Source organism: Pezoporus wallicus, unplaced genomic scaffold (assembly GCF_028554395.1).
Source record: "Pezoporus wallicus isolate ANWC-B61680 ecotype Strahan unplaced genomic scaffold, APGP_CSIRO_Pwel_v1 contig_3181, whole genome shotgun sequence".
Taxonomy (NCBI): Eukaryota; Metazoa; Chordata; class Aves; order Psittaciformes; family Psittacidae; genus Pezoporus; species Pezoporus wallicus.
In genome coordinates this window covers 6,584,246-6,598,180 of record NW_026641700.1, presented here as the reverse complement: position 1 = coordinate 6,598,180, position 13,935 = coordinate 6,584,246, and the positions used below count along the sequence as shown (strand labels likewise).

Genomic DNA, 13,935 nt, shown 5'->3' with positions numbered 1-13,935 from the left:
AATGCCAGCTGATGTCTGCAGCTCAGTCCTGTGCAGTTGTAAAAGCACTGGGTTTTGGTGGCCTACAAGCAGTGGAACAACTGCTCAGCCCAGATCCCCAGTTAATACATACTTTGTGCTTTTTTACTGACCACTTCTTACTTGGGAGTCTCTGCTACACCATTTTCCTCTTTCCTCCATCTCCTCTGGGAACCCCTTGCTGTGTTTCATGTTTTCACAGAAAATTAACACCAAAAAGGCCCCAGGAAACAACTACAGCACCTTGCACAAAGAAGCTTTCAGACAGAGACTATGCTTATTTTTGTTACAAGTGAACTACCTTTTCATGAGTGACAGGCCAAACAAAAAGTCCTTTGTCGAGACCATTAGCAGTTCAGCACCATCCCAAGTTTAGAGACAAAAGGGAATTCTGATAACTGTGAAGGTGGAGCAGCAGGCACATAAAGCTGCCACACGTACAGCCGCACATTACGGTCACCTTAGCTCGATGGGAACAGGGATCTTGAGCTCGGGAGGGGACAAGCTCCTAAGAAGCCAGAGCTAAGCGAAAGGCTGGAGAGAGCCGCACGACGACAACGCCTCACGGCTGCCCAGGGACACGGCGGGAAGGGGCAGGCCGCTCTCGGGCGGGGCTCGCTTATCGGGCTCTGCGGCGGGACCTCCCTCCTCCCCGCAATGGTGGGTCCTGACCGGTCAGCCCCAAACCGGGGGGAACGGGAACGGGAACGGGTGGTCGGGTTCGCCGCCCGCCCCAGGGTCTGCCACGTTGGCGTGCGGCAGCGCGACCTCGAGGCCCGTGGGAGCAGCAGGGCCAAGCGCGTTTGTAAGTAGGGCAGCGGCCTCTGCAGCGTGACCCTGAAGCTTTCTGGAGCTGGTTGGAGATCGCTGACACAAAGCGGGGCAAAGTACAGGCTGCTTCAGATGGAGGAACCCGCTGCCAGCATTTTTGAGGAGAAGCGGGAGCATAGTGTGAGGCACTTCCCTGAAGTCACAGAATCACAGAATGATTTGGGTTGGAAGGGACCTTGAAGATCATCTAGTTGCAAGCCCTCTGCCATGGGCAGGAACACCTTCCACTAGACCTCAAATCGTATCTGAAGGACGGCACCATGCCAAGTGCAGGTGTTCGAGAAGTGACACAGTTCAGAATGTTCTGCCCCACCTGCTGACAGATTGTGCTACCATCTGGAGTTTTTCAGGCTGAACCACTAATAATGGCAGAGTTCAGTTATCCTTGCTCATGAAGTTCGTTAACATAGATCTTGTAATTATGAGACAAGGTGTACGTCAGGAATCCTGTGAAATATAGAAAACTTACTGTAAAACATATTTGAGTGGGCCGCATTCTTGAAAAATAGATTGCACTCTGGATAAAAGCACAGTTATATAATGCATTGTACACAGAAGAAACATTTTTCAGAAAAGGAGATACAAGGTACCTGTTTGTATTGAGCTGTGATTCCACTGCAAAAAAATCCCCCCAAACCTCATAAAAAAGACTATATACAAAAACATATTTATGCAGGGGACATTGATTTCTTGGTTTCAATATACCAGAATGACAGCAACATTATGGATATCACTAAAAAAAAAAATACAAATTTCCATAGCCATTTTTTAATTTATTTATTTATTTTTACTAATAATTGTTAATGTTAGTATAGCTTAACGGGCATCATTCACTTAAGATGACCCAGACTAATGTGCTACTTCTATTTTTCAGTCTGTTGGATTCTTGCAAGTACAAAAGTGCTCAGAAGCGGGGTATGTATTGTTTTGCACTGTGTATACATCTGTGTATGGTGAGAGTTGACAAACTTGTAAGTTTCCAAAGTTGTTCAAAAGTGAATGATTGAATGCTTTGCTTCACAGTGTACTGTGATTAGTTGATTCTGGAAAACTGAATAGGAAGACAGTCTGCACCGGGACTGGGGGAAATTGTCTGAGTTGACATCCAAACTTAAACACCGGTCTTTCTACCTTTTGTATAGAACTGTAACTAGAATATCGTGACTGCCTGACAGTAATACTGCGTTGAAGTACTCATGTTTGAATGAAATCACTCTACTGAAACATGTCTGCCAGGCAAAAGACCACATAGGTCACAAGAAAGGGACAGAAAAATACAAAATTGTAAAGCATTTCAGTTCATGCAAATTTCTTTTAAAGTCGTGGCTCAGGTGAGGTGACAGCTCTGTAGACGTTAAGCAAATAAACTTCTTTTCAAGGAAAGGATTTATTAGTGTAGCATTTTGCATTGCAGAAACCAGCAAAAGCCACCAGACTGTGGCTGAGACTTATTTGGAGCCTCAGCAGTCTGTAAGGGCTGAGGAAACCCTGATGGTATCCTAATTTTGGCTGGAAAGGTTACTGTCTCCAGGCTCAGACTCTGGGCTCGTCACAGCTCTCCTTGTTAGAAGCAGCCCATTAGATAGAGGGGTTCTGTTATTTAAGCTGTCAACTAAGGGAAAGGCAATCGGGAGCACTCATGTAAGTGCTCAGACACCATCAGTAGTACTAGCAGTAGTCACTACCAAGGGTAAGGACCCAGAGGAATTATTTTAGTTGGCTCAGATTCAGCCAGTTGGGACTGTGAGTTGGATGTTCACTGCCAAACCTCCTGTGTGTCTGAACAAGGAAGGGGGTTCAGGGTAGTACTTTGGGTGTTTCAGGCCACTAGAAAATAAGACATGGTGAGGGAAAAAAAGAAAAAGAGAATTCTTCAAGCACATCTGTAAAACAGATTTTGTAGAAGCCCATTAACTGCTAATTCTTTATGTTGGTGTTTTCAGCTTAGAAGGCCAAAGGCTAATTTTGTAACTTGTAGCGGATCCATCCTGTGATCTGAAACTCACCAACTCTTGCCATCACTAGTAATGATGAATTCTGATTACATCTTAGTTGACAACTTAATTGAGGAACAGCTGACTAGAACCCATTCCTGTCCTAAATAGGTGTTTTGACTCTAAAGGGATGACAGAAATAGAAAGGAGTTTTGTCAGTGGAGTGCAACACTGTTTATTTTAAGTGGCTTCCTTAACTGTGAGAGGCTTTCTACCTCTCCTTTCCCTCCCAGTGCTACTGCTTTATATCTTAACATGTACTTTGGTATTTCATTTGCAGAGCTAAGCTACACAGGACAAAGTAGGATGCTCTATTCCTGATGTCACACCCCCTCCCCCATAAGTACCAAGTGTTTTCCTCAAGATGCAGGAGAGCAAGGGTAGCTTATTGTACATCACTTCTCAAAACTGTTTATATAAATTGAGTAACTTTAATTCATGTTGACAGAGATGCCAAGGCTTTATTCTGTTTTTGTTGTGCTTCAGGTAACTTTAAATTTACTCTTGAAGGTATGTGTATATTGACACTTTGCTGAAAATGCTTTTGGACAGGACACAGTTATTTAAAGCACCAACACAGTTAGGTTTAAGGTTTAGAAACAGTACGCCTGTGGTCAGTTAGGAATTTAAAAACAACACACTCAGTTCAAATGCTGCTGAGAGTCTCAGTTACAGTCCATATTTAATAGTAAACTTTAATTCCTGGCATGATTTGTTGATTAAGCTCTGTCCACCCCACCTGTTTGGGTTTTTTTTCACTCCAGATTTCTGGCATGCACCATGGTGGATCTGTGCTGGAAGCTGTTCATCTGCTTCTTTTGCTGTCAAGTTGTCTCAGGAAGAGTTAAGAGGGAGGGGCATTATATTGCTGCTGTGTATGAACATGAGTCCATACTGAGTCCTAACCCAACAGCCCTGGTTGATCGACAGTCTGCACTGGAGCTCATGGGCAGGAACCTAGACATCTATGAACAGCAAGCAGTGGCTGCTGCAAGACAGGTATGCCACAGCTTAGTAGCAATTGCATGTGTCCTGTGTTTATGTAGAGTAAGTGCTGTTTGAGGATAATCTTTCACATTTGTGTTCCCAGGCAACTAAATCCATATTTATATACATAACTACGGTCTGGTTTTTCAGACATTCTGACCTGCCAGCAGCTCTGAAAAAAATCAGGCCAATTAGCAGCTTGCCTGGCTTGAGTTATTCCAAGCTTGGAAAAACATGCCTATAGTTATTTAGTATAGGGGAATTAATTTTCTATTTTGGTCTGAATACCCAGCTACTCTGTTTTCCTAAATGGAATGTTTTTATTGAAAGATTGTCTTACAGGCAGCTGTCTTTGGGCTTGATTTTATTCCAATGCTCTCAATGGAAATTCCTGAATGTCTCTAAAAGCTAAAGAAGTTAAATGCTTTGGAACTTAATGTTCCACCATTAACAACTTTGTGGAAGTAAAGTTTTCCATTCCTTTCTCCTGCCCTCCATGGAATGATTCTCAGTCTAAATAGAGGAGAGAGATGAGTATTTCTGGCTGTTCTTATATACAGCTTCCTTTCCTTCCCTCCCCAAGAAAATCCAAAGCTGGTTCTAGTCAGAGGAAGCAGAGAAGAGCTGACTTGCAAGTTTCACACAAGTGTTGTTCTGGAACAGAAGAATTACCATTTTTATACAATTTGAAAACATTAATTTCCATTATATATGTATTTTTTTTTTTTTTAGATGTTCAGATGACTGGGCATCACAGTCCAGAAGCATAATAGTTATGCAGTATGGCATCCAGGACACATAAATTATCCCAAAGCCATAGCACATTTGATCTGACTTTTGAAAAGTCACAGGAAAGTCAGTGTCTGATGCTGTGTCTGATATAAGAGAAATTCACCCCATTTTTAGGAACAGTTCATATCTCCCTGAACTTCAGGTAGAGCCAGCCTAGCTTTGGCATGGCTCCGTTTCTACCAGAATCATAAAATGGTTTGGGATGGAAGAGACCCTAAGGGTCATCTCATTCCAACCCCCCTGCTATGGGCAGGGACATCTTCCACTAGACCAGGCTGCTCAAAGCTCTATCAAACCACAGTCAAGCTGTTTCTGGAATCAGTACTCCCAGTACTCTATCCAACCCTATATACCTAATCAAAGTGTATAGACTGGATTAAATGATGCTGCTTGCACCTTTGACGTGGATACAGCACCTTTGACAAAGTTCATGTGCTAATAGTGTAATTCTGAAAAGAAAATGAAGGCAAATTTTAACATCATTAGTTTGTAACATCATTAGTTTTTAACCTGAATGATGTCATTTTCATGATTCATATCGATGGAGAACATAGAAAGAATTGCGCCCTGCCTATACCACCCAAGGAGACCTTTCGCTGTGCTTTTTGCAGCTGGATTTGCCTATCATCTCACATTGGCCTTTTTAGTCATCAGCTCACATTGGCCTTTTTAGTCATCAGCGCGCTTGTAGTAAGTGTGGGTAAAGCCCTTCCCAAATCTTCATTCGTGAAGTCAAGCCATGATGATGGTGATCAATGAAGAATACTTTTGGTAAGACTTTTGATGAAGTCTGCTCTTATTTGCATGCCTTTAACATCCAATAAGTTATTTTTCAAGGTAAGAGGTATATGTCAGGTTAAATAAATTGTTGTTTTTTTTTAATACAGATAGTTATACCTACTATGAAGTCAAGGAAGAGATACTTTGAAACTACATTTTTGTCAAAACATACTTGGGTTATCCTTTACTTTCTTAGCTCTTTTTACCCATGAGATTCCCCTTTTCCCTTTCGTATATAGGTTGGTTTTCCTTTGCCTACAAAACACGTCTTTGTTTTACATACAGGGGGCACAAATCATTGTTTTTCCTGAAGATGGAATCCATGGCTTCAATTTCACCAGAAGTTCCATTTATCCTTACTTAGATTTCGTTCTGCATTCACAGTCTGTGAAGTGGAATCCGTGCAGAGAGCCGTATTTGTTCAATGACACAGAGGTAAATGTAGGAGTGATTTCTGCAGAGGTGGAATAATTGAATGCTAGATTTGTGCTCCAAGTGGGAAACTGGCTGTAGTAGTTTTGCTTAAGGAGGTGAGCAAGAAGTTCCACAACTCATAGTACTAGGTTCTGTTTTCATGAACTCACAAGTTTATGCAGGTTTTATTCTTAGCAGAGGAGAGTTTTACATGCAAGAAGGTTAGCTTGTTTATGAACCATCTGGATTTGTCATCTCATCCTTCCCAACCCATGAAATGGTGATTACTCTCTAATAGGATACATTGTGCGATTTAATTTTGAACAATATTGTCTTATATAAAACAACAGAACACTATCTTCACTTTTGATGCATTCCCATTATGCAGTTTTAATGACCTAATGATATCAGAATATTCTGACTGGTGATTGTATGTGAAACGATCAGCACAAGTAACTGGACTTGACCTGCTATAGTGTAATAGAGGTCACAACTTGGTACATACCAAGTGTGACCTGCAGGGTACAGAACTGGTAGTTTTTGACTGTTCTGAACCTGAAGTGAAAATAACCATGTTTAGTAATACAAACTATTCTTATTAACGTTACAATAGTCAATATAATGAAAGTAATTCTGCAGGTGCCTACTAAGCAGAATTTGTATGCAAACATGAATCAGGGTTACAAATGGTGACCTACTTCACCCTGTGAATCTTTACTACCACTGAGGATGGGCAAGCAAGCCAGAGCTGAGTTTGCCATTCAGATCCTATTTGGAGATTGCAGTACTGGTGGTCTTTGATACATACAGCCTATGGTGCAGAAAAAACACCCCAGTAATACTGTAGTCTGTGACTTTTTGTATTTCCTTTCTGTAACTATGCAAAGTCTACCCATTTCCATCTCTGCTTGTCTCAAGTTGTAGCTACAAATTTTTTTTTTTTTAATTATAGAGTAAAAATATCTAGTTGTAGGAACAAGCCATTACAGGTGCAAATCATTGAATCATGGAATGGTTTGGATTAGAAAGGACCTTAAAGCTCATCCAGTTCCAACACCCTGCCATGGGCAGAGACACCTTCCACTAGACCAGGTTGCTCAAAGCCCCATCCAACCTGGCCTTGTGCACTGCCAGGGATGGGGCAGCCACAGCTTCTCTGGGCAACCTGTGCCAGTGTAATCACCACCCTCATAGGGAATTTTTTTTCCTAATGCCTAATCTAAATCTCTCCTCTGTCAGTTTAAAGCCACTGATGTTCATAATTAGATGTTTGCTGTTCTAAAGGCAGACACACAGGTGAGTTACGCTGCCTTGTCAAAGCTTTCAGTTGACCTGTGGTGTTTTAAACCACTGGTGATCCTGCAAGAGTCAGAAGTTTCTGAAAATGAATACCCTTGAAATAGAGAGATTTACTTACTTCTCAGGATATAAAACCCAGTTTGTTTGTTTTTTTTTTAAATTAGTATCTGAAATATTTTTCAGTCTAGAAAGCTACTGGTTCCAGATCATCAGAACTTTTAGATTTTACAGATATGGTCAAATGAGTTCCATTTTCCAGTTGAAAATAATAATTCAAAAAATATTAAATAAGTCACAGCTGCTTAAGTAAAGCTTACTCGTCTGCATTCTTAAGTGCTTACATTTCCCCCTGCTGTTCTCCAGGTTCTTCAGCGTCTGAGCTGCATGGCACTGAAGAACAAAATATTCCTTGTGGCAAACTTAGGAACTAAGCAGCCCTGTGAGCACACAGATCCTCACTGTCCCTCTGATGGAAGATACCAGTTCAATACCAACGTGGCGTTCAATGCTGATGGCATGCTAGTAGCCACATACCGCAAACACAATCTGTACTTTGAATATGCTTTTGATACCCCACCAGAACCTGACTATAAATTCTTTGATACCCCTTTTGCTGGCAAGTTTGGCATGTTCACTTGCTTTGATATACTTTTTTTTGAGCCTGCAGTGAACCTCATCAGACAATACAATTTGAAACAAATTGTATATCCAACTGCGTGGATGAACCAGCTCCCACTCCTGTCTGCTGTAGAATTTCAACAAGCTTTTGCAACAGCTTTCAACATCAATATTTTAGCAGCTAATATCCACCACCCTACCTTGGGCATGACAGGGAGTGGCATATATACTCCAGTCAAATCGTTCATCTACCACAACATGGAAAGTTACGGTGGCAAGCTCATAGTAGCAGAAATTCCTGTGATTACCACAGATTATAAAACCGATGTGGAGAGTAATGAGAGAGTCAGAGAAAACTTGCATAATTCATGCAAGACTTTTATAGGCACCTCACTGGATGATCAAGTTTGCTTTAAGGAGGGAGAAGAGACCCCCAGCGGAGTGTCGGAAAAAGGAAATGAACAGTTCCTTCCTGTATTTTATTCAGAAATGATGTATGACAACTTTACTTTTGTTCCTGTATGGGGGGAAAAAGGAGAGGTCAAAGTTTGTGCCAATACCCTTTGTTGTTACTTAAACTATCGGAGAGCTGTTTTAACCGATGAGTTATATGCTCTGGGAGTTTTTGATGGGCTCCATACAGTGCATGGCACATACTATGTCCAGGCCTGTGCATTAGTAAAGTGTGGTGGTCTCAACTTCAGCACTTGTGGAGAGGAAGTTACACATGCCACTGCTCTGATAGATTTCCAGCTATGGGGAAATATGAGTACCCCTTACATCTTTCCTTTACTGCTGACATCTGATATTACCTTGGACTTTGCTGATCACATGGGCTGGAAAAACAACCACTATTTCATAAGCAAAAATAGAACATCTTTTGGCCTTTTGACAGCTGGTCTATATGGACGATGGTATGAAAAGGACTAACAGATACTTGATTGAATCAGAAAATAACTGCCTGTATGCTGAGAGCATATATCTTAAGTTGTTGAACATCTGTACTTCCTAAAGCTTCAGGTGTGTTTGTACATGACTACTGATTGGATTTCACATTTGAAATGATAAGTGAAGCACTTAACCTTAGAGGCTCTAAGTATTATCTGTACCTTGGTATGTTAAGTCCTACCAGAAGTAAAAGAACTGCCTTGTGAGGATAAAGGCTTGTTGTAATGCGTTGTGATGTTTTATGTAGTGAAAATAACATTTCTCATTTCAACTGAATTTGTTTCTTTTAAATTAATCCTTTGGTTTTTTAGGGTCCTGGCTAGGAGCATGGAAAGGAATGGAATGGAAAGCCATTGCAAAGAAGAAGAAAAATAGAAAAGGGAATGGAGGCAGACATACTGTGCATGAAAATATATCTGTATACACACATATAGTTTGTATATGGTGAGGGTCTGAGTTTTGGTTAGGGTGCCATGATTTGGTGTTCTTTTCTGATGAGTCAAAACCTCCCAGCTGAAATCACAGCCATGCACTGGCCACTGGGTTGTCTTTAGTCCTGTTAGAAAACTCTGTGAGTTTTATCATATACTTTTAACAGTAACTGAGAGTTACAGTTGTGAACAGCTAATCTGGGGAAGAGGATATCAAATGATTGTGAAAAACTAGGCTGCATTAAGACACAATTTCCAGCCTACTGTGCAAAAAACCATCAGCAGTGAATATCAACGACTATGTTATGTACTGTTTAAATACTTTTGACTTTCCCTGTTTGAGAGATCATTTCAGGACTGTTTTGACTTTAAGATGTCTTACATGTTGTTCATAAATTCATTCAACAAGAGCTATGAAAAACACATAATGAATTGTGGGTCAGCAAGATTTTTGCATAAATACTTTGTGTGCCAGATGGCAGGATCCTGCTGCTAAAGAAGTAAAACACACCGTTCTTTCCAGAGCAGCAGCTAGCAAGTGCTGTAACTTGTACTGCAGTAACAAACTGTGCTACTGCAGTGAAGAAGTTGGGAAGAGAATATTCAAAGGATATAAATTTGAGGTTAAATTCAGATAAGATCATTTATAAACTTTTTCATTTTGTGTGGTCATATTGCTCAGTCTGTTACTCAAGCCCAGAGGAGCAGAGCACTAACAGGACAGCTGTGAGTCTACGTTTGGGTGATCTGAGTCAGTTCCGAGTTGTGTTCAAGCTCAAACCACTGTGGCAGCTACAGGTATGTTCACTGGAAGGTGCTTGTTGTGGTTTAAACCCAGCCTGTAATTCAGTACCATGCAGCCATTTGCTCACTCCCCCACCCCGCTCCTGGAGGGATGGAGAGGAGAATCGAAAGAATGTAACTCCCACGGGTTGAGATAAGAACAGTCCATTAACTAAGGTATAACACAGATCACTACTCCTACCACCAGTAATAATAATGATAAGGGAAATAACAAGGGAAGAGAATACAACCGCTCACCACCCACCGACCAGTACCCAGCCCAATTGAGCAGTGATCTGACCCTTCCGGGTAATGGCCCCCAGTTTATATACTGGGCATGATGTATGGAATACGTCTTTGGCATGGAATACCTCTCTGGGTAGTTTGGGTCAGGTATCCTGTCTGCTTCCTCCCGGCTTCCCCTCCTCCCTGGCAGAGCATGAGACTCAGAAAGTCCTTGGTCAGAGTAAACATTACTGAGCAGCAACTAAAAACATCGGTGTTATCAGCATTGTTCCCAGGCTGAAAGTCAAAACACAGCACTGCACCAGCTACTAAGAAGGAGAAAAATGACTGCTACTGCTGAACCCAGGACAGTGCTCAATAAGCTCCTGCTTTGAACGAGCTCACTTTCTGGCTTCAGAAAGCAAAACAACCAAGAAGTTGCTCAATTTCTACCTGAAGGTTTCTGAAATATTTACGCAATTAAGTATATAAATATTGGCTATCTTGGGCTCTATCAAACCTTCCTTATCCAAGTTCCATTACTGTGAGCCAGGGCCTAGTCACGTTCAGCTTTGATGCAGCAACACAACAAGTTCGTTTATCCTGCAGCATATATTGGACAGAAATACAGAAAGTGGAATATCTGTATCTCACTGGTTATAAACATGTTGATGTAAAAGGAGGCCATCCCACTTCAGGGTTATTAATCATTCATTCTTTGGCACCCATAGCAGTGTTCTTGCTAAATGCTGTACAAATTCCAGAGCCGGAATTTGGGTAAAACAGAAGAGCATTTTTGGTGCTTATTTGTGCTTCTGGTTTTAGTACCGTACAAGCAAGTCTAAAAAGAAGAAGAATTTCAGCTCTCAGGACAAGGCCTCCTCACTCTACTTCCTAGGCTGAAAAACACACATCCTCTTGCACTAACTTCTGTTTTGGATTTAGTCCTAAACCAGTATCACAAGGAGTTAGGCTAAACAAGTAAACAGTGTTGCATGTATCTTCTGTGCTTAAGGAAAACAAAAGTATCTGTGAGACACTTGCAAAGTGTGTTCTAAGTGTGGATATGTCAGAACTATTAGGAAACAAGATGTTCTGGCCTTACTTTTGCATGGGGCACGTTGCTCTGTCTCCTCCCTGAAAGTGTGTTCTCGTACTTTGTTCAGCCAAGAGTGGCCTTTAGCAGAAAAACACTGGAGAAAGTGGAACAGTCAGTACTAGACACAATGGAGAATTACCAGTAATTACCATCCCAATCTTTGAGTGACAACAGACATGTCCTGTTCTGAAATGGGGTGACTGGACAGTAACCTGTGACACTCACCATCACCGATGGGTGGCTTTTAGAAGTCTGCACTGGAGTATCAGTCGCAGAACTGCCCTGCTGAATGCAGCACTGCTCCCAAACAACCTAGTATCCATGTGAACAAAGCTACATACCATTTACTGAAGAGGTACAGTCCGTCATCTGTTATCTCTTCAACAGACATAAATAGTTTTATTAAAGCTTCCTGCACTGTTTCCATGTGTGAGTGCAACAAAACCAAACCAGAGCACAAGGATCTTTAGGCATACAGAAAGTACAGGTGAAGCCTAGAACAGCTTTAAGTCATACAGACAGCAGGGGATGATGTCTTTAAAGGGCCTTGACACTGCCCCCAGGAATGGGAGGACAACCACAGAAACTGTCTGTCCAGGTAGGTGGAACAGCATGGAGTTTCCTCATAAGGGATCTGCTGATTTGGGATTCACATGACCAATGAGTTTTCCAGGTGGATGTGGGATACTCTGATTACAGGGAGAGAAACCACCAGAAAGCACGTTAAGGGCACATTTAGTAAAGAGGACACTGGAATTGAGAGGCATAGGAACAGCCCAAGGAACTGGTGACAGCCTGGGACAAGATCTTCACAAGGCACAAGTGCACATGAGCTTATGAAGTCAGATCTCTGCAAGTAAAATGAACCAGTGTGAATCAACTGGGCATCAAGGGCTTCCGCAGCCAATGCAGTAGTAAGGAAGCCATCATTATGAGGCACAGCACGGCGTGGCCCAGGCTCTGACCTCTTGCAGCATCAGCTATTTAACAAACATCCCAGCATCACAGAAGACCCAAGAGGACCAACACAAACCACTAACTGCCCTTTTTGGCTACTTCAGACCTACCATCTAAAGTGAATACAAGAGCCAAGTGAAGAAAATAAGGTTTTCAGAACTGTCACAGGATCTGAACAGTGCTTAACCACCACTATGGCGTGCACACAGACTCAGTGGCTCAAAAGAGCCACCCCCTCCCTCCTCCTCCATTTATGTAGGTTTTTAAAAAAGTGACAAATGCTATTCCTAAAACCCCCAAATATTCACAGGTTGAAGTGAGAGTTACCACTCAATCAAGTTTTTAATGGTCAGCTAAGTTCTTCAGAGACCCACTGTACTCTCCTTCCTCCCTTCACTGGGAGGACAGGCATCAGCAACACAGGTCAGAAGTCAGAATTGTTTAGTGGCACCCACAGCAGATCAAATGAATTCTTGGTAGAAAAGATGAGAAATGTTGAATTTGGGAAGTTAACAGATTCTTAGAAAGATTTTTAAGATTTCAGGAAAACCATGCAGACAGCTTGAATAACAAAGTTTGGCATGGGATGGGAAATACCTGCCAGGATGGGATGCAAATCCTTGGATTTTACTTTAAAACTGTTTAAGGTATCGTATCTATTCTTTCAAAAACAACATCTGAGACCTCAGCGTCTTAAGCTTTCTGAACCAAGTCAACTCCTAGGTACAGTGAGAAGCAAGTCTGCATGTCTGTCATCTGACCAGGCTTGGAAGCTGGGGTTTGGTTTTTGTTCTGTTCTGAGTCTGAATAGCAGAATTTCTAGTTGCCTCCATGTCAATTTTAATGACAAAAAAGAATGTAAGGTGTTTTTCTCCTCTAAATATTGACTGGCACTAACAATATTAAGACAGCTTGAAAGGCTCTTTAGGTTCCATATTACTCAACTGTGTTTATGGTTACATGGTGAAATACTACAAGGTTCCTTTCCCAACCCTGAATATTGTTAAAACAAAGCTCGCTCCATTCCGTGTTTGGTTTATTCTCATGTAAATGAGCACACGGCACCAGAGAAATACAGGTGTCAGATACTGCTTTATTTGAAGACAAACAGACTATGATACCAGAATACTAGGATATTAGAGACTGGGATACCAGGCTGGGAAGAGTTGCAAGAAATCTTCAAGTCCTGCAAGCAGGGATACTCATCTTCTTTCCCTGTCAGGAGTGTTTGCTGCAACATGAGTTGTAGAGGCAGGAAGCCCACAGCTTGAAAACTGTAGTCACATCTGTAACCATTTTTCCCCCAGGGAAAGGAAACGAGAACACTTGCAGTTTTCCTGGACTCTGGGTAACTGAACAACTGAAAGAAATGCTCTTTTCTAAGGCTGCCAGTTGGGTCTTTCTCTCGGTAGATACAATACATGGATCAAGCAAGTGGCCTGGGTGGCATTTACGACATCCAGCCAGGCGTTTGCTTCTCCTGTTAAAGAGTAAAATGGATTTTGTGATAAGGCTTATAGAGCATTATACATACTTTAAGAATCAGTTCTTTTGCCATTTCAAATTAATGCATGGTGATTCCTTTACACTTAACATGATTCAAAACATACGGATATGAGAAAACTGGAGTGAGAAAAGGACTCCAGAAAAAAGAAAAAAGCCAGTGCTACCAGCTAACAACTCAGAGGCTTATATTGCATCTCTTCACATTTAAGGTCTCAGGTTTCAGTCTGTAAAGGAGACCCGGGATTTATAAATT

The 13,935-nt window shown here is 41.7% G+C and overlaps 2 protein-coding genes across 5 annotated transcripts in view; both read left to right on the top strand.

Moving 5' to 3' along the window:
- WIPF3 (WAS/WASL interacting protein family member 3) overlaps positions 1-13,935 on the top strand; it is a 302,270-nt gene that overhangs the window by 199,592 nt on the left and 88,743 nt on the right. The gene's annotated exons all lie outside the window — the stretch shown is intronic.
- On the top strand, positions 1,696-9,031 carry BTD (biotinidase). 2 transcript variants are annotated; one of them, XM_057424909.1, is made up of 4 exons: positions 1,696-1,764; positions 3,608-3,842; positions 5,688-5,837; positions 7,479-9,031. In XM_057424909.1, exons 2-4 carry the CDS (start codon positions 3,624-3,626, stop codon positions 8,661-8,663), a joined length of 1,554 nt encoding a protein of 517 aa, XP_057280892.1. In that variant the 5' UTR covers positions 1,696-1,764; positions 3,608-3,623; the 3' UTR covers positions 8,664-9,031. The 2 variants fall into 2 exon arrangements, with proteins under 2 accessions (XP_057280892.1, XP_057280891.1); XM_057424908.1 differs by lacking the exon at positions 1,696-1,764 and having other exon boundaries at positions 3,226-3,842.

Bases quoted from the DNA above. Each gene is read 5' to 3' on its own strand.
- BTD (XM_057424909.1), top strand. From the start codon at position 3,624: ATGGTGGATCTGTGCTGGAAGCTGTTCATCTGCTTCTTTTGCTGTCAA. The intron at 3,843-5,687 runs GTATGCCACAGC...TTTTACATACAG, and splicing joins CAGTGGCTGCTGCAAGACAG to GGGGCACAAATCATTGTTTT. The intron at 5,838-7,478 runs GTAAATGTAGGA...GCTGTTCTCCAG, and splicing joins ATTTGTTCAATGACACAGAG to GTTCTTCAGCGTCTGAGCTG.